At 40.8% G+C, this 18634-nt stretch overlaps 2 protein-coding genes across 2 annotated transcripts; one reads left to right on the top strand and one right to left on the bottom strand.

Moving 5' to 3' along the window:
• Window positions 1–3095: 3095 nt before the first annotated feature.
• Window positions 3096–9387, top strand: LOC129588033 (glutamate receptor-interacting protein 1-like). Its single transcript, XM_055482046.1, is given in 12 exon segments — window positions 3096–3438; window positions 3533–3596; window positions 4329–4471; window positions 4675–4837; window positions 5134–5177; window positions 5180–5278; window positions 5420–5582; window positions 6218–6302; window positions 6379–7130; window positions 7537–7787; window positions 8034–8707; window positions 8943–9387. Coding segments are annotated over 12 exon segments (2715 nt in total). The 5' UTR covers window positions 3096–3353; the 3' UTR covers window positions 9135–9387.
• Window positions 9388–9737: 350 nt separating this feature from the next.
• Window positions 9738–17615, bottom strand: LOC129588241 (potassium voltage-gated channel protein Shal-like). Its single transcript, XM_055482406.1, has 9 exons — window positions 16182–17615; window positions 14039–14265; window positions 13460–13547; window positions 13373–13402; window positions 13116–13305; window positions 11430–11592; window positions 11143–11352; window positions 10457–10729; window positions 9738–10360 (listed from the first exon to the last, which is right to left on the bottom strand). The coding sequence occupies exons 1-9, from the start codon at window positions 16765–16767 to the stop codon at window positions 10106–10108; spliced, it is 2022 nt and encodes a 673-aa protein (XP_055338381.1). The 5' UTR covers window positions 16768–17615; the 3' UTR covers window positions 9738–10105.
• Window positions 17616–18634: the final 1019 nt, after the last annotated feature.

Here is an 18634-nt window from a genome sequence, read left to right as displayed (position 1 = left end):
TTCGCGTTATATATTTATTTACGGTTTGCCACTCACAAGTCAACAGTGGCGCGCTTTGCAATATTTAAAACGAAGTCTTCAGAATGATGACAATGTTCGACGGTGATCAAAATATTTTTATTAATTACTGTGTACCGTGTAAAACTGAACTGTCTGCATTGTCCGAAGTCATGTCCCGACTATACGTAAAGGCTAAATTGGATATGCAATGAAAAAGCGCGAAGCAACACGGCAACAGCACTGTAAAACAAGCTTCACTTTCTTTTCTGTAAGAGCTATCGGGGTAACCGTTATTTCTCATATATCGGCAAGATATTGCTCTAGCAATAGAGGTCTTGTTTGTACATTTAAAGAGTCTTTTGTCAGTAGCGACATAACTTTGATGGATCTGGTAAAGCCAGTTTAACTCATTATTAATTCCATACCTTCACGTAGCGTTGGTAATGATTCTTTCATCATAAAGCCATTGCCACTTGAGCGTGATTAAAATGCTTATTCAATCCAATTCACGAAATTCGCTGTTTTTGAGATTTTGTTAAACGATTATAAAAGCATGTAGGCGGACAAGCTTCGTGTTTATATATTCTGTTTGGAAATGCTTCTTCAAGATACCATACTCGTATTGCGTATGTACATTGCAGAGGTACACAGCTTGTAATTCTTGTTTTGACTTTGCGACGACGGCCATAACTTGTACTTCGTTCTCTTCCTATATCTATATAAGTTTGTAATTTCGTATAAGTACTCGTGCTTACGTGCAACGTTTTTACAAAACACAAAATTTATATTGCACCTGAAAATTTTTGTCTGGTTGATATAAGGGTATGGAGAATTCGAGACTAAAATCAACGCTGTCTTATTGTTAACCGCATGTTTGCAGTGAAAATTCAGCTACAATTTTGGGGTACGAGTTTTCGGGTCGTACTACAGAGTAAATTGCAGTATATATGGCCCCTGCCACACATGTGCGTGTGAAAATCAACCAAATTAAAGCAAAAACGCCGTATTAAATCACTATTCCTAATACAGATGTACAATACGTACTTCCCTGTCCACTGCATAAAAAACAAAATTCGATCAATGCCGGTCAGTTGCATCATATCTGTATATAAATGCACATGTACATGTCCGTGACGTAACAGACCTAAGCTGGCTATACTCCTTTTTTTAAATGGCCGTGCAGCGCTGTAATTTGTTTATTTCTGGATTCGGCTGCTGCAATTTACATACGCCAGCTGTTGACATTCGCACCAATGCCGAAACTTATGATGTGCCGTTTGTTGTATTATAATGCTAGGGTGTTGAAACACATGGAACGCTTCATGCGATGGAAAAAATGCCAAAGCTTCTTGTTCTTTATGTAAATACAATCAGAATTTGCAAATAAATGTGGAAGAATTTCGCACTCATGTGAGAAAGTCAACAATGTGAACTATTTCCGTCGACTCCTGGTTGTTTTATCTAGCGTGAGTTTATTCCAGATGTGACCGGCACTTTTCAAGTTAGGTTAGAAGGGGTTCCATCCATATATGAACGTCTTTAGATTCTGTTTAGATGACCGGCGTATAAGAAGACTGCGCTAAAATGCTGGCTATCGATTCCGTTTACTTTTACTGTGCGATCTCTTAATCACGCGTCTTACACCATTATTTTAGAATTTTTGCCATTTTTCTGACACAAATGTTCGGTTTCATGTGAAACGCAAAACTTTGTGCCGAATGACCAGTGAAACGTAACCATGGAGGTGTCATGTCGCAACAGCTGCGATGCGCATGTGTCATAGTTAATAATGGATATTATGCTTTCGTCATCCATACCTATTCAGCCACAGCCCGACATGCCGCCCAAATCGCTTAGGACAATTTCTTCACGATATCGTTTTTTCTATAAAAAAGAAAAATGTGTGTTTACGTAAAAATCGGTCTCGATAGGTTCATAATTACTTTGATTAATTTCCGAGAGTTTCTTGTATTCAGTACAACAGTAAAAGCTCTCGGAAACTAAACCTTGTGATTATGCGTATGTAAAAGCACATAGTGTATGCAGTTGATTTGAATATGCGCAAATGCATCTAAATGTTATATGATACAACTTATTAATAAATACTAAATGATTTACTGACAGAAAAGATATATTCTGCATTACCGTTTATATACTAATATTGACAAATGTTGCAGCGCGGGGAGTTAAGGAAGTGGATGATCTGGATGAAGATCGGCAACAGTTCATCCTTGCAGGTACAGTAATCTTTTACCGAGAATCCAAATTTTATATACCGCTGTAAAGATTGTGCAATCGAAGTCTGGTCATAATTAACCTTATTAGCATTTACATTACTTACATTTTCCTAATGTGTTTTCATAAAACTCTATTTCAAAGCCGTATAATCTATTCATTCATCAGAGTAGAAATTACGTACTGGTAGCAGCATCAAACACACGCACCTGATATGCCCTAAAAGTAAAAAAATACGTTTGTTATGGCATCTTCAGCCAGCTTATTTATTTTAATACTAATCGGACTTATCTTATTCTGTGTCAGTAGTGACGACTCAGTACGCTGTTCGGTATCTCAGCATTAACATATCAAAGACAGAGTACTTATTATTTTGTGTAAATTTGTGTTATTTGCCCTTAGTTTTTTATTACGTTCTCGATTTCTATTATACAGAGTTTCCTACTGTTTGCTACTTCAGAAATTGTGAATTCTCTACTTCAGTAATTACTGTCGGCGTGAATGGTGGTTTCAAGTGCGGCAGTCATGAACCGCCGCGCGCATTTGCTGCTGGCATTTTTTCCCGTCCTAGTCAAAGCAGGAATCATAGGGTAATCAACAATTGATGGCGTCGATAGCCATCCAGGCTGCCAGTATGTTTGCTGGCGACAAGTTGTGTGGGAAAGGCTGTGTAATCATTTACAGTGTGTATATCACCTTTTGATTCTTTTTGTAGATGACGTCAAGTACGGCACTACGACGGTTGAGCTGGTACGACGGGAACCGGAAAACGGTCTGGGGATTATCGTCGTAGGCAAGTCGTGTGTAGCGTTATTAGTTGCTAATCTTCTTCCACATTCGCTGAAATATTTACACCCATTCAGTTCTGATATTGTATCTTTATGTGATACAACATTTAATTATGTCCGTATATATCGACAACCGGCACCGCATGCCATATTGCGTAAATGTTTTTTATCCCTCATTTATCTGTCTAAAGATCTTTTATCGAATTTCGATAACTTGTTGTAAAAAAGGAAGGGGGAATTTGATACTTTGCATTTGTGATAAATAGTCCTAATTTGTGATTTGGATGTTTGAAGAATGGTTAATTTACGAGAACGGATGGGAGTAAAAATATGAGCGCGAACAGCCATGCTATTATACTGCGTGTTAGAGGACAGGGCGACAAATATGTCATTTGGTGTCGAGATTGTCATGAATGTAACGTGCAAAAATTATATATTATGCCTTCAACAAACTTATAGCGTAACCAGAGACTTCCATTTCTAAAGTATTTTCATATTTCTGCTTATAGGCGGCGCAGACAGCAACGAGTTACCAAGGATTGAGCAAATTCGCCAGGGCAGCCTTGCCGACAGGTAAGCATACTTTACCGTAAATTTCATAAGTTTCCATATCAGCAGTTACTTACTTTGCTTGTGATCCTGCATGTATTTTGATCTATAAGTTTGTAATTGTTTTATGTTTATGAAAGAATGCCGATGCCTGTGTCACGGCAGCCAGGACTGTTTCATGCTGAATGCTGAAAATTACTCCACTTTGTATGCGATAGGGTGCGATTCTACGGTAGTCAGTTAACGGAAACGAAAGTGCAAGATATGTGCAGCTTTAAAATTCAATTCAGTTTTAAAGCAGTAGTGTCCGGTGACTGATTTATTCAACAAAAGCCAATACACGTACAAAAGGCTTGCGCTGGGTACTAATTATAATGATACGAGTTTAAATTTTAAACTTTGAAAAACAACCAAACTCGTTAGTGTCTAGTTGTAGCCGTGTGATTTAAGAATCGTAATAATGTACAGATATGTGCCATACTTGATAATACTTTCAATAAATAACAGTAAGCCGCTGTGAGCGATAAGAAAAAAATGCCGGATCAAAAAGAAGCGTTAAGCACTGTTAACGAAAATAGTTTATTGCGATTTCTTGCACTAACTTGCGATTTCTTGCACCTTTGTACGTTTACGAGTTGTCGTTCTCAGTTACAATGAAATTTTAAATTTTTATGAACTCAAAGGCGGCAACAATATCATCAGCTGGATCCGCTTGATGCGGTAATGTTGCATTTGTATATACTGTTACTACTGTAGGTCCGATGCATTGGAACGGGGAGATTATTTGTTAGCTGTGAATGGCGTGCAAACCACCCGGCTTTCACACGAAGAAATCATCAATCTTTTAAAGCAAGCCGGGCCGCATTTAAGGCTGGAAATCAAATTTCCACTTCCATCCAGTAAGCACTCGCGGCACGTCGACTGCCGCTGACCATAAGCTTTCGTGACAGGAATAAGAAGTATCGAGAAGTATTTATTTCGGGATGTTTAACTAGCGAGCAGTGTTTTTCACACCGATCACGTGATTAAGCCGCCACATCTTTCTCTTTCTTTATACCGTGCACTTTATGCCGATGGGCATACATTGTTATTATGGTTATAGCGCCCGCGCTGTCGCGACGATGCATTCAGAAAGAAACATCAATTTTCGTGAAAAAAGAAAACGACAGCTTTGGATTAACGATTCGAGGTAATCAGCGCCCCGGTGAAAATGCCCGATCTCCATACGTTGTTACGCGCGTACGGCCAGGAAGTCCCGCTGACAGGTCAGTCAATCTCATCCTACCGGAAGTTTGCTTCGCGCAGTATTACACAGGGAATATTAATGTTGTTGCGACTGGCTGGCAATTCGGATGGTTATTTATAGCCTGCCATTTTCAAGAAAAAAGGTTTCAGTAGTTCGGTAAATGCAGTTTACTGACAGTATTGCTACGGTGATCATATATGTAACTTATAATCATAATTTCTGAAGTAGTTGAGTTGCACCGTAATCAGCTTCCTCTGCAGCTGTTGTTTGGAATATGCGTTTCTCTTATTGTATTGTGTTTACCGCTTTTTGAAGAGATGGCTTGTTCCGAGTTGGCGACCGCATCCTGGCGGTGGAGGGACCTCCTTAGAGGGAATGTCTCATGCCCAAATGATGAATTTACTCCGAAAAGCCCCATCATACGCCCGGTTGGCTGTGCAGTACGACGTGCAAGTTTTTGGTTAGTGCTGAGCGATACACGTTACGGATACAATACAATCGCCACATTCGACTAGTGATGTTGGCGCCAAATTCTCCCTAGGCAAATTGCACATGCAATGCCGCGTCAATGGAGCCTGTAAATTGTGTTGATTGTGTATAGATGCTGTTGTGAATGCGAGTGGTCCACTTTCTGTGGAAATAGACCGGGCTGGTGCACGAATGGGCACTGATAAGCCTCTTGGGATAAAGATAACGACCTATCACAACGGGACCAGCCGGGTGCTCCTTATTGATTCCATTGTGCCCGCTTCCATTGCTGACAGGTTCGTGTGCGTTATATACGATACAGCAAACTAAACGATCATGACGCATTTCTCTGCCACCATGTGTACATTTGCATTTAGTAGTCATGCTTATCCAGCACATCTGCAGTACAAATCCATAAACTGCTTTATATTGTACAATACACTTGGTGTTATTAATTACGAGAGGACTACATAAGTGTAATTTGCCGGCAACGTTACATCACAGTCGGTATAAAGCTGTTCATATGGGTGTATAGAATCAATTTGAGTCATTTAGCAATGCTTGCAGAACTGGAAAAATAATGGCTGCCGACGAAGCAATAGCTCAAATATGCGTAACTGTTTGCTCCAGAAAATTGTCAAACATTCGTAAAATATTTTCAGTTTCTCAATATAAATTATACTCTGAGAGTAACTGAAAATAAAAGCCGTAGTCGATAATTTTTTTTTATTAATCATATGTACGTACTGTATATTTATATGACTCCACGTGAACAATAGCGATGCAGTTGACCATCATTTACTCACGGCTGAACTGGTGAAATCAAGTCAATAAGTGGTAACATTGCTTGCAGAGATGTGCTGCTACATTAAAAAATACATATTTGAATTTACAAAGAAAGTACTGTGATGGTAATAATGTGATTACGTAGGTGTGGCGCATTAAATCCCGGCGACCGAATCGACAGCATTAATGGCACCGACTGTTTCGGTATGACCGTCCAAGAGGCCATACAGGTTTGGCAGACGCACTATGAAAATGAATGACCCTTATTAATCACAAGTGGCTGCAATTTGCCAATGGTTCATACAGTTACTGGAATCCGACTCCTCCACCGTAAACATGCAGATCACTCCCGTCGCCGTGCTCAAAGCCGATCAGAATGCTCAATTGGCCAGCGCCGCTGCCGCCGTGGTAACGAACCGCAACGGCAACAGTACAGCCGCTGTCGGCGCTGATCAGCATAACTTCCGTACACTTCCACGCAATCACAGTCCTCCACCGTTGCCACGCCCCCCACCCGCAGTATTATACCCCCATGCATTTCGCGATCCACCACCGCCCCTACCGCCGCCGGATGGGCAGCTGGCTGCCTATCCTGAATCACACCGTGACCAACTACCTGTCACGCGCTTCATCGAGACAGCCACCCGTCACAGCCGGGACACTTCATCCACACCGACACGCTCCCTGCGGGAGACGGCCCAGTCACCCAGTCGACCGCCTCTGAATAACAGCAAACCCGGCAACGCCTATCTTCAGTATAATCGCATCAATGGGACACTGAATTCGCAACAACCGTTGGCAGTGCCGATTTCCCGACATCCGGAGCCACTGCTGCCGACGTATAATCCGTACGTGCGCCGGGAACCGGATGAGGCCAGTGATGATGGGTCATTGTATGAAAAGACTAGCGCCCATGAAGATACAGATGGATTGTCGTTTCTGGTTGTCATCGATAAAAAGCCTCATGAGTCTTGGGGTGTCAGTTTTGCCTACAGACGACAAGATGGATACTCGGAAATCGTTGTGCATAATCTTGAACAAGGCGGGAAAGCCCAAAGGTTAGAGAAGATGTGTAGCGCATAATAACTGCGCATTTAATGAATGTACAAGTACACATGCGAAATAGATTTATGTCAGTGCGGCGCACATATTTCCATAATACTTACCAGTGACTTACCGCCATTGCAAAAGGCGAAATATTGTTTATGGGTTACATTTATTCGGAAGTAACGGCATAACGGTATTTCATAACGCTATTTATAAATGGATTGACATTATTACTGACCTTTATGTACACTACTGTGAGGAGCAGCAACACAAGAATGGATTACGTTTATCTCTACAGAATGCAGAGCCGTGGCGCTTCTAATGCGTATATGCCTATTAAAATAAAAATCTAGTAGCACAAAATTAATACGAATAATGTTTAACACAGTTAAATACTGTGTGTATTTATTTCTACAGAACGGAAGCATTAAGAATTGGAGACATCATTTCCCAGATCAACGGGAAGAACATGCGCAACGCAACGCTACAGGATGCTCACCTTCAACTGGCGTGCGATTATGTTACTTTGAAAGTGCTGAGGAGAGCCGATCCCGTTGTCAGGCAGGAAGCAAGGCACTCACCGGCTGAGAGCGCTAACTCCAGCGCATCTGTGGACAGTGCAGTGGAATCTTGGGAAGGGAATCTGAGGCCACAAGTACCAGCAGCAAGTAAGGAACTCTTATTTCCTTAACGCCAAAGCGGTTTACCATATCTAACTTTTCTGTATAATATTATTGCTTGTCTTGTTCTTTGTTCTCTGCATTACCTGCTCTGTACGCACATCTACTGTAAATGCTTGTCAGTGAGCTTAGGTCATCAGTTTTGCCAGGACTAACACAAGAAATTATATCTTTAGAAAGACTTTCGCTTTTTAACAGTTCGATACTTTTAACGATAAGCGATTTCTGATGCAGGAAATGTTGTTACCACGAACGGCAACTATAACACACTTCGTCAGAAAGGTCTTCCTCACAGCGTATCGGCGCATCACGTTGCCGAAGTGGACAGCATATCCGTGCGAATGCGTGGCAGTGAAAGTATTCCGGAACGGTTGGTAGACCACGAAATTAAGCCATCCTACCGCTACGCAGACAACCTAAAGGATTCTGTTGAAATGATGGATAAAATCCTTACGCTGAACGACTCCTGGTCCGAACGGCAAAGCACGCCAAACAAATCCGCTCCCACCGGCATTATGAATAATCATGTCTCATCGGCGTCCAGTATGAAGACATCGCGGCACGATAAGTCCCAGGTCTTGGACTCGCTGCTGCAGGAACTGGACGATATGAAACCAAAGCGTTCGCACCCCAGCACAACGGGGAATACACCATTAGTACAACCGGCACCAGTCATCCGGCGTGTGAAGTTCCAGACTCCCAACGGGCATATAAGCGCACCGGCTGCCGCGATTCCGAGCGGAAAGCCTGGCACTTTTGAGGTGGTGCTCAGTAAGGATCCCTACTACGACGACTTTGGGTTTAGTTTATCGGATGGAACGTTTGAGAGAGGGGTGTTTGTTAAAATGATCAGACCGTCCGGGCCGGCGGAACTGAGCGGCCTCCAGTCTTTTGATCAAATACTAACGGTAAAACTAGTATACGTACAGACTCTTTATTTGTAACACACATAATGATGCTATTACAACATTTAAAAATTATATATATACCACAAAACTGTACCGTTTGTCTTGCGCAATCACGCATATCCTGCGGCAGTCATTATGGTGCAAAGCATGATCAAGACCTTAATGTTATTGTTTCCTATAAGAATCATTGGTGCATAAAAACAATGAAATAATCTTAGGTGTTTTATTTTCGCAGGTTAATAATACCGATGTTTCCCATTTGGACTGTTGCCTTGCGGTTCCTTTAATTGCTTCAGCAGGCGACGGTATTCGTTTGCTGATCAGTCGACGCTCCCTTAATCGTCGCTTCATCAAGGGCGATGAAAATGATCCTGATGACCGGTCCAGAAATCCAGAGGTGGATGTTTTAGAATCCGATATGTTATGAAGTTTTTTGTCATATAACACTGTGACTATTACTTTTTTAATTTGCTGGGTTGTCTTAGTAATATATTCTGCGGGACTATTCCATCTGTTCCGATTGTCTTATACATATGTCTTATGTCCAAAGTACGGTCAATTTTGAATGATTTTGATTATACTCATAACGCGATTTCTCAACACTTTTGTGCCAGTTGTATACTTACTTATCAAAATACTTTTGTACTTCAATGAAATTAAACAATAAAGGCACGCAGTGTGTAATGCCGTTCAGATGAAGTAATATGAGTACGATGTGTGTTATGATCAGTTACATAATTTATTATCTGAAACAAAACCAATCTCATCGTTGGTATAAGCCTGACCGACATAAAGTGTTGATATGATTATATAAACTGTAAACCTAGATTTAACTGCACATAAACGGTTTAATTTAGCATAGACTCTTTCCATGGTCTACTGTCAATTTGACCAAACTCAGCGCGTCACAAGGTCAGCAAATCAATGGAATCGCATATGTTAATTTAAGCCGTGATCGTATTATTCGACCTCAATTTTGTTTTTCTTAACCTTAATGTGAGCATGCTGCCATGTTAAGTATTTCGTTTAATTTGTTTCTAAATTTTGTTGATTAGCCCCCGAATAACATTGATTTATACACAAAGGTGAGTAAATTTTCCATACCATTTACATCCTCGCAACTGTGTGCACATCTGCACAAATCTGTTCACAAGATCATTGAAAGTACTTCTAGTAACTCCACGCTACAGCAGATCTGTAATCTAGATTGCTAGTAATTCTGAATGAATTTCCTCCTAGCTTATAACTATCACTTCATCCTCGATCGTTTGTGGTTTGACCATCTGGAAAACATTGTGCTGGTGTCGACAAGAAGATCCACATCGTTTTTGACGCACCCACAACTACTAGCGTGTCCAACAGGGTTCAGAGGAACAATGAAAATTTTTTTCTATTGTTTCATCTCGGCAAGTCTGTGTAAGGATGCTTGCTGGATGCAGAATTCATGTCAGAGGCGTGTATGAGTGGGGCATGCTGGTGCAATTGTAAACCGGAACCGTACGAAGCCATTTCCTCGTTGAGTGACAAGACTTCTTCCTCCGGAATCGCGGTAGTTGTCTGGTTGCGGTCACTATGCCGGTCATACGGCCGGTATACCAACGTCATCTCCTCATCATGTGACCTTTGTGGACGAGTGCGTTCCTCGAATTCCGGCTGGAGAAATATAATAAAACCAATGATACTTTTATAAAAGCTGGTAAACGAAAGTTTAATCCAGTCTGCAATAAAGTCTGTATCATTAGAATTTACCCTTTCCGAGTCCGTTTTTGGACGCTGTCGACGGAAACTGGAAGCAATCCGGCGGATGGATACGCGTAATCTCCTTGTGCCCGGAAAATTACTACCGGAATTTGATGAAAAGGAAACGACACGTTTACGGCGTCCGTTGGCCGGTGAGCCTCGCTTTCGTTGTTCTTCGGACTGCCGGCGACCTCGTGGCTGGAGAATGGACTCCACAGTCACGGGTTGCTGGGGCATTGTTGATCCGCCCAGAATCAGATCCGCTTCCGTCAGTTCGCGTTGCTACAACACATGAATATTCTCCCCGATAAATTAAATATTTTTCCATTAACACTTGTATGAAAACGAATGTAATTCTAATTGTTCACTCCAGCACAATTTGAGTAATACAGGCAGCATAATCTCCCGGTGATGCTTTTTACTTAAATACAGTAATTCCTATTGCACAAGCTAGCTAAAAGGAAAAGAAAAATTAATGTGCTTGAGATAAAGTGCATGAAAATTTGAATTATATTTCATTTGTGCATGTGTAGTTTGATACAGCTAATTGCACGGGTACACAGAATCTTTGCCAAGCAGCTAATCGATTAATGATTGTTAGGCCATTTAAGCACTATTTCTCTGTTGTAATTCTGTTTAAATTTACAGTATGCAATGATCGAGCGTCCGATGATACTGCGACACTTTTTTCTTACCGTTGTTCTCTCCAGACATGTTACGAGATGATGGTGCTGTAGATCGAATAAATCGATACGGCCATCATCCACCAGTCTGCCGGGTCTGGATGGACTCAGTTCGTCGTTATCTACACTGGTCTTCGTACGGCTTTCCGCCGCACGCTTTTTGGTAATAAACGCCACGCCACGGGCATTTTCTGTCAGTTTAATTCTGGCCATTCGTGCTTTCTGTTGGGAAGAAAATTAAACGAATGGAACTCCGTAAGCCGATAGCGCTTGATAGATATTAGCAGGGGCACTTTTACCTTTTGAGCTCTCCTTTTATCGGCCCGTTGACTCTGATGATAAATTCTGGAGAAGTTGGAGACTATTACAGGAACCGGCAGGGCAATGACAAGTACACCACTTAGAGAGCAGACGCCGCCGACAATTTTTCCGGCGATAGTCTTCGGTACCATGTCTCCGTACCTACAATTTAATATTGCGAAATCGTTTTATGAACTTGAGCCAGAAATAGCGCTGAACGTTAATTTTTAGCAAACACGGTGATATATCTGTACGCATAAAACCGGCTTTGTAAGAGAAAGGATACACATTTTTCAACAAACTGTTATACAAAATTTTGCTCTGATGGCATACTTTATAGTTTATTTTATATCACTGTTTGCAAGGAATTTCATTATGCGCAGCAGTAATCGCCAATGTTCTGCCAAGTTGTAGGAACAAGAGTGCAGATACAGCTGCGATAGTCTTCTGTCGAAAAGCAGCATTCGTCAGCTCATTAATTGACATGTCATGAACCGCGCTCTTCCCAAAGATTACGTTGACGGACAGTTATCAAACTGATTGGCTAAAGCGTGGAGCGTCGATCCGATTTGCTAAGCAAATCAATATTTTTATTTCATGTACAATGGAGGGGACTGAATCGAAAAACCAACAGAGAGCGGGCAGTCTAGTAATACAGGCAGTAGTGATATTTAAACAAATATAAATATTGTGCGCTATACACCACCAATATCATAGAATACGTAATTTACTACAGTTAAAATAAAGGCTTACTATATTATGTGAATAATGATCAGTTATTTTATTATAAATAAAATTTTGGGAAGACATTTAGAAAGATTCCAAAGATATTTTTATTTGATTCTCAGTACGAAACATAATTATAAACATTTCATCATGATCAGTCAGTTTGCTACGACAGGGTGCGTTATTTATAAGGTCATGAGTTTGCCCCTGTCGTTGGGTTATACAGAACTAACGCTTGCTTACTTATGTTTGAACTAGCTGGATGCCAAAACAAACGTCGCAAAACTTACATTACGCTAGTGAAACAAAGCCCAGAAAACTTGTTAACGTAGCAGCATGCAAATTACAGATTTTGGGTGGCGGTTAATATATTAGGGAGCCTATTTACCAACTGCAACAGCAGTCAGTTCTCGTGCGTAGCCGGAGCAGTCTGCCGGTTCCATAATGTCAGAAAAAGGACAGATTATGAAGTATGACATGGAACATGTGCTTGAAACTTGTCATTTAATCTCCTTTCCCAAGGCATGCCTCTTGGAACTTGTTGAAGGAGCAAGTAAATGATGGTGCTGTGTAGCATGCAGCAGCCGATAGGAAAATTTCAACATCGATTACCTCATCGAAATGTATAATCGTACTTCAAGGCAAAGGTTTCAAAATGATGAAAACTGATGCAGCGCCTATGTACAAGCCGTGGAATTTTTGGCGCAAGGGATAAATGATGAAGAACAAGCACACACTTGGACGTATCTCATAATGCTCACTGCTCCGATGATCATGCGATAGCAAGTGCAAGGCATAATTATGGGCGTAAATTGTTTGTTTAAAGTTATTACTGTTTCAACAGAGTTAATCAACGGTTTCAAATAAACGCTATTAGTATTTTTTTATTACTATAGCCCATATGTGTTATGGTAGCCCATATGTGTTATACACCGTATATAATGAAATATAATTCTCACCCAAGCGTTGTCATTGTGACGATGGTGTACCAAAATGCAGCTGGTATGCTGGTAAATTTGGTTTGCGGATCATTTTTCTCACAGTAGTACATTATAGTGGCGAATATTACAATGGCCATGGCAAGGGAAAATACCAGGAAACCAAGTTCGGAGGCACAACTTTTTAGCGTATAGCCTAATATCCTCAACCCTGGACGAAACCGAGCAAATACAGTTTAAACATAAATCTGGAAATACGTCAAACACATTGCGCTTACCTTGGGAATGTCGAGAAAATTTGAAAATACCTGTAAAACAGCCATAATCAGATCCGCTCAAAATTAGAGAATTAATTCTATACGTACGAAAGACACGGAAAATACGCAAAGTAACGAAGGCTCCGGAAAGTTCATTGTCCATTAAAAGTCCAACGTAGTACGGCATTATAGCCACCTACACAATGAGAAACGTACCGACTGTGCATAAAACAGCAAACATCTTTTCGCCTAATTAAACTTGACGTGATGCATCGTTCGCTGGAAAGCATATTATGCAAGGTAATCTTAAAATTAGCCTAAAGTTGGGCGTTAAACTAATCACCCCATTGACACTTATGGTTAGCGGGGATATCACATATCATGTACAGATTTTATTTTAGCAGACTGATCGACACAGTAGAATGGAAAGGCTCTTGTTGTTATTCCTTCATAATCATTTTAAAGTTTTTTTGAAAATTAATAAACTAACACCTCTCGAGATTCCCTTCGCATATTAAAATTTATATGACTTTACTACTACATAGTACATACCTAATTCTCATATGCAGAAATGGGAAGTAACGGTTTGGTGCATTAATTTTATTAAAAAAACGTTGCTAATGTTTTCTTTTGGATGATAGACCATATATATTACTTTTTTATTGAAATTTATTATAACAGTCGTACCACATCGATTATGGACATAACACTCCGCATAAATTTCCAACGATCCGGAGCCGCATACAATCTGAGCAGATATTCAACTGTAAAAATTATCACACAGGCGGTATCCAGGCAGAAGAAAGCAAACTCATAGCGTTCGCCACAGGATAGCGGTTGACTTTTCTGTCCGGGTGTTTCCAGTGGCAGTCTGCCGCAAGGAACGGTTTCCACAATGTGAGCAATGACAGACACTACAAACAAAAATACACACTGTTTATTTAAGGCTTGAAAAAGTACGGAAGGCGATAATATTAAGATCATATGTAGGCACAAAATTACCACAAAATTGCCACTGGGAAAAACTACGGAGTACGCTAATTGTTGTACGGTTGTGGAGTACATTTAGTATGCAGCGGAAGTATCGTTCTCTCCAGGTGGGAATGCCTTTAAAAATCCTATTACCGCAATTACAGATAAAGTCATGGCAGAATGTTGGCGATGCTTCGCAGCATCCAAAAAAGACTAAAGACAGCTAGTATCATTGAAAACGTCCTTTACTGCATAGTGCAGACCAATTAAGCACAAAAATGTTAGAAATTTTCATTTTCACGTCCCGGCTTTCAGGCCCGATTCCGCAAAATAGCACAACGAATATCTGTAGACAATAAATTAGAGGTATCTTATTGTTAAGCCTAGTTGACCAGAACGATACGTTTGTAACATTCGAGCAAATATTATGATTATGCTAACAACGACTATTCGTAATATAAATTACGGCAGTAGTTATTTCCTTGTAGGATGCTGCAATACCTAATACAGCACCTAAAAGGTCAAGCCAGATTTATAAATACTGGCAAATTCATATATGGTTTACAGATCAAGCGTCTTTTGGCTGATAAATTCTGATACAAGTTTCCGCGCATTTGATTCTCCAAATCAGTGAAATCACTCTTCGTGACTTTGTTGATCAGTGAGTAAAGTTTGTGGTAGAATGCACGTGTTTCTCACTGCATGCCGCACCTATATCAAGCTTTTTCTAGAACACGATAACACGAGTAATTATCTGTATTACTTGTCTGTATACAGCGCGCTGTAAGTAAACAGCCACACTGCTATGGTCCGCAGCACATAGCGAAGTAAGCGAACATTACCGTATGCAAAAGTATAAAAACGTTTCCAAAAGAGAGTTCCATTGCAAATTCAACGTTTTTGCCAGAGCCTCATTTATCCAAAGTGGATACAAATTGAATTTCTGTGTAACAACCTTTAGCGGTAATTTGCGGCATAAAAACGCGTGTAGACACTATATATGTATGCTGTTCGATTCCCGCCCGATAATTGTCGGAGGTACAGTACACTAACTCCGCTGACAGAAGTCTTATGACATTCTAACTCTGCGGGCTAACAATTGTAAAAGGGCAGGGATGCAGCGGGAATACGTGCCCGAACGTATATATACAAAGGGTTATTGAGCATTTTAATCACTTACAGTACAAATTCGATTATTGATCAGGTCTATATTTCCATAATTTCATTTGGCCGCTACGCAATTCCACCCCAGACAAGGTCGTCAGCTGAAATCTAGACTTTTCTTACAGTAACAAACGTAGAATGCAAAGTCTGATTCTTTTCTTTTCAACTGTAGAAGCTGCAGAATGTAGAAAACTTTCTCCAACTTCAATCTATATGTATGATCAATACCACGCTGTTGGCATAGCACCTTCGCAGATTCGCTAGACGCTAGAAAAATTTAAGTAAAAATAACACCAAAACTATAAAAATTAATATGGCTGATTTAATAAGATCCTCTTACATACTATCTATATTTTTTTTAAATATCGTGACCAGTTAAAACTGTTTTTCCAGTATTGAGGTTATTTTCGGAAACATCTGACAATCAAACAATCGGCGGAAATGGCTCTTGGAGTGAAAAAATAATTTGTCATCATGAATGCAGATTTTAATTTGCTGCAAGTAATACGAGTACATATAGGTAGCGGCTTTATTGCTGCTTATAATTATACGTATGGAAATTTGAATAAATTCAGTACATTGTTATTCACTTGCTTTACTATAAATGTCACCGTCAGCGGGATATTTAACTGCCACTATAGCACTGATGTTTTTTCAAGCAGTATTACTTTTACAAATCTTAGAATATGCCTACCTGCAATGAAAAAGCCAGTGACATAGTAGAATGTTAAGGCTGCCGTCCCTACATGCGGATTCTCGAACGCTCTCCACATCTTCTCCCGTAGCCGCAGCGGCACTTTTGCCTCATTAGCTCCTTCATCCAGTTTGTCGTCAGTCAGACGCTCGTTGTTCTCGCGCTTTCGATCACGATAATCTTCATAGCAGCAGTCACCAATAATGTCGGGCTGGATACCGAAAAAGGTCAGTTCCTCATCGAACAATGCGATGCACTCGTGCTTGGGAAAATGCAGTTTGCCCGTACGGTAATAGTTCAGAATATGACGGAACATTTCCGGATCACGATCAAAATAATATTCAGCCGTATCCTCATCGTAAAAGAACTCCCTCTCCGATGAGCCGAGCAGTGTATTGGGATGCTTTTCGAGTGTGCTGCGTCGTGTAACGAACACCCGCCCGCTGACATTGATAACCACCTTATGATTAACCTTAGTGGGATCTTTGTTCGGCTGGGGCGGATCGGGTAATGGCTGCTCGGCCAAGGGTGCCCAGCCGATGGCCGTTGCACGGGTAAACGGCAGCCATGCTCCTACGGATCCCATGCTGAATGTAATCTAATTGTCAGCCACACTACGCATCCTCCGGAATGTCTTTACCATCAATAACCAACGGGCGACATGCACTACTATACACAAACCGTATTAGCGCCTGTTCAGAATAAGCTGGGGGGATATTCACAGCACAGATCAGAGAATCATTACTAAACGTTGCCGCTTAGATGGATTCAACAATCGAGGTCTGTTTGGCAGCTTCATATTGTGATGATACAGCTGGAAAAAATTTCCTCAACGCCACGATCTCACTCTCTCTCAATTTGACGCGCTATCCCCGTGCGCGCGGCATGGAAGAGGGAGCAAGATTTCTCAATGAATATTCAGCAGATTAAGTGGTAGCAGGTGAGGCGTGAAATCTGAATGGAATGCAGGAAAAAACAGGACAATTCGGGGGGACTGGCTTCCGGTGACCCAAGTGTAGTATATGTAATAATCCTACAGACGGGCAACAGCGTAAACACTTGGACTCCCCCACATTTTCCAGGCACTATATATGGCACGGATGGTATTAATTACATAATTAGCATGTGCTCAGAGCATTCAGCACAATCGCCTGCTCAAAATAAATGACATCCACCGTCCGGAAGAAAACAACCTGTGCACTGGGACGGCCAAAAATTTTCCCGAAATTCATGTGCTATTTATGAATGAATTAAAGGAAATATTTGTTGGACCGCGTTACTGCATTTTATACAAACATCATCCGCGCCTCGTACCACAACATTCTTCACATATTATATGTAGATGTTGGTTGTCATTGCGTGAAGCTAGGCGAAAATATCCGCTACCGGATAAACCTGGATGCTATGGTTGTTATACGCACTTTTAAGCGACGGCTGGGCTACGCCAGTCTTACACACATATGTAAGCCGTTAAAATGTGGGAAGTGCGTTCGCGGTGGTCTTTTGTGCAGCTGCAGTACGACTAGTGTAGTGCGTACGCAAAACTAGTCGCGGAGAGCTATTGCCATTTGCATGCAGAATATATCACAACCACTGTAAACCAGAAATTCCGTTCTGCTTATTTTGTGCCTCGCCAAGTGATCCGCATAAAAATCAATAATTGTCTAAACCTTGTTTCACGCACACACCATCCTTCCTTCATACTGTATCAAGTTAAATGGGAATCGCGCAGCGGAAGCGGAGAGCTGGTTCACCAGCAGCATTTATATGTCGTCCAACATTTAATACAGTGAGAAAACTCCCGGTCAGGCGAGACCGTGAGAACATCACCGTCTGTTACTTGATGCACATGAAGTCCGCCAAATTTTACACGACTCTAATATTTTTAGACTGATGTGTTAATTGTCGGACTACATGCACTCCCTGTTAATTGTTATTACGCAATAAAAACTTTTCTATCAATGTACGAGTACAATAATGTGCATATTGTCATTTTGTTTAATCCGAAAATTTTGTATCAACACGTGATTTCGTATTAATTCTTCCCGCAAAACATATTTTTGTTTCTAAATATTTTTGTTTCTAAACAGTTTAACGACAAACTTCTTAGAAAAAGTACATAGCCGTCACCAGTAGTGAAAAAAAATTTCTACTGCATATAGCGGCGTGTCGAATGCATGTCTGACTGTAAGCATGAATATTATTATATAAGCCGAAGTGGAACTATGGAACAGACGAAGTTCGCAAGCATTACAGTAGCAAATATTGGCACACCGATATTTCCATCGTTTGTTGCAGCTTTTACTATCTGTACTCGGTAGTAGTATAAAATCGTAAGCCTGCGTGATCAGCATCTCAAAAATTCTTTAATCCAGCAATACTTGTCAGAACAGATGCTGCTGCACTGACGAAGTACGGTAAGTAGTAAATCCAAAGCAATCGATACTGCGTCA

The sequence above is a fragment of the Paramacrobiotus metropolitanus genome, unplaced genomic scaffold (assembly GCF_019649055.1).
Source record: "Paramacrobiotus metropolitanus isolate TYO unplaced genomic scaffold, Prichtersi_v1.0 Parri_scaffold0000028, whole genome shotgun sequence".
In the NCBI taxonomy this organism is placed as follows: Eukaryota; Metazoa; Tardigrada; class Eutardigrada; order Parachela; family Macrobiotidae; genus Paramacrobiotus; species Paramacrobiotus metropolitanus.
Note: the sequence above shows the minus strand (reverse complement) of the source record. Positions and strands in the feature narration are given on the sequence as shown.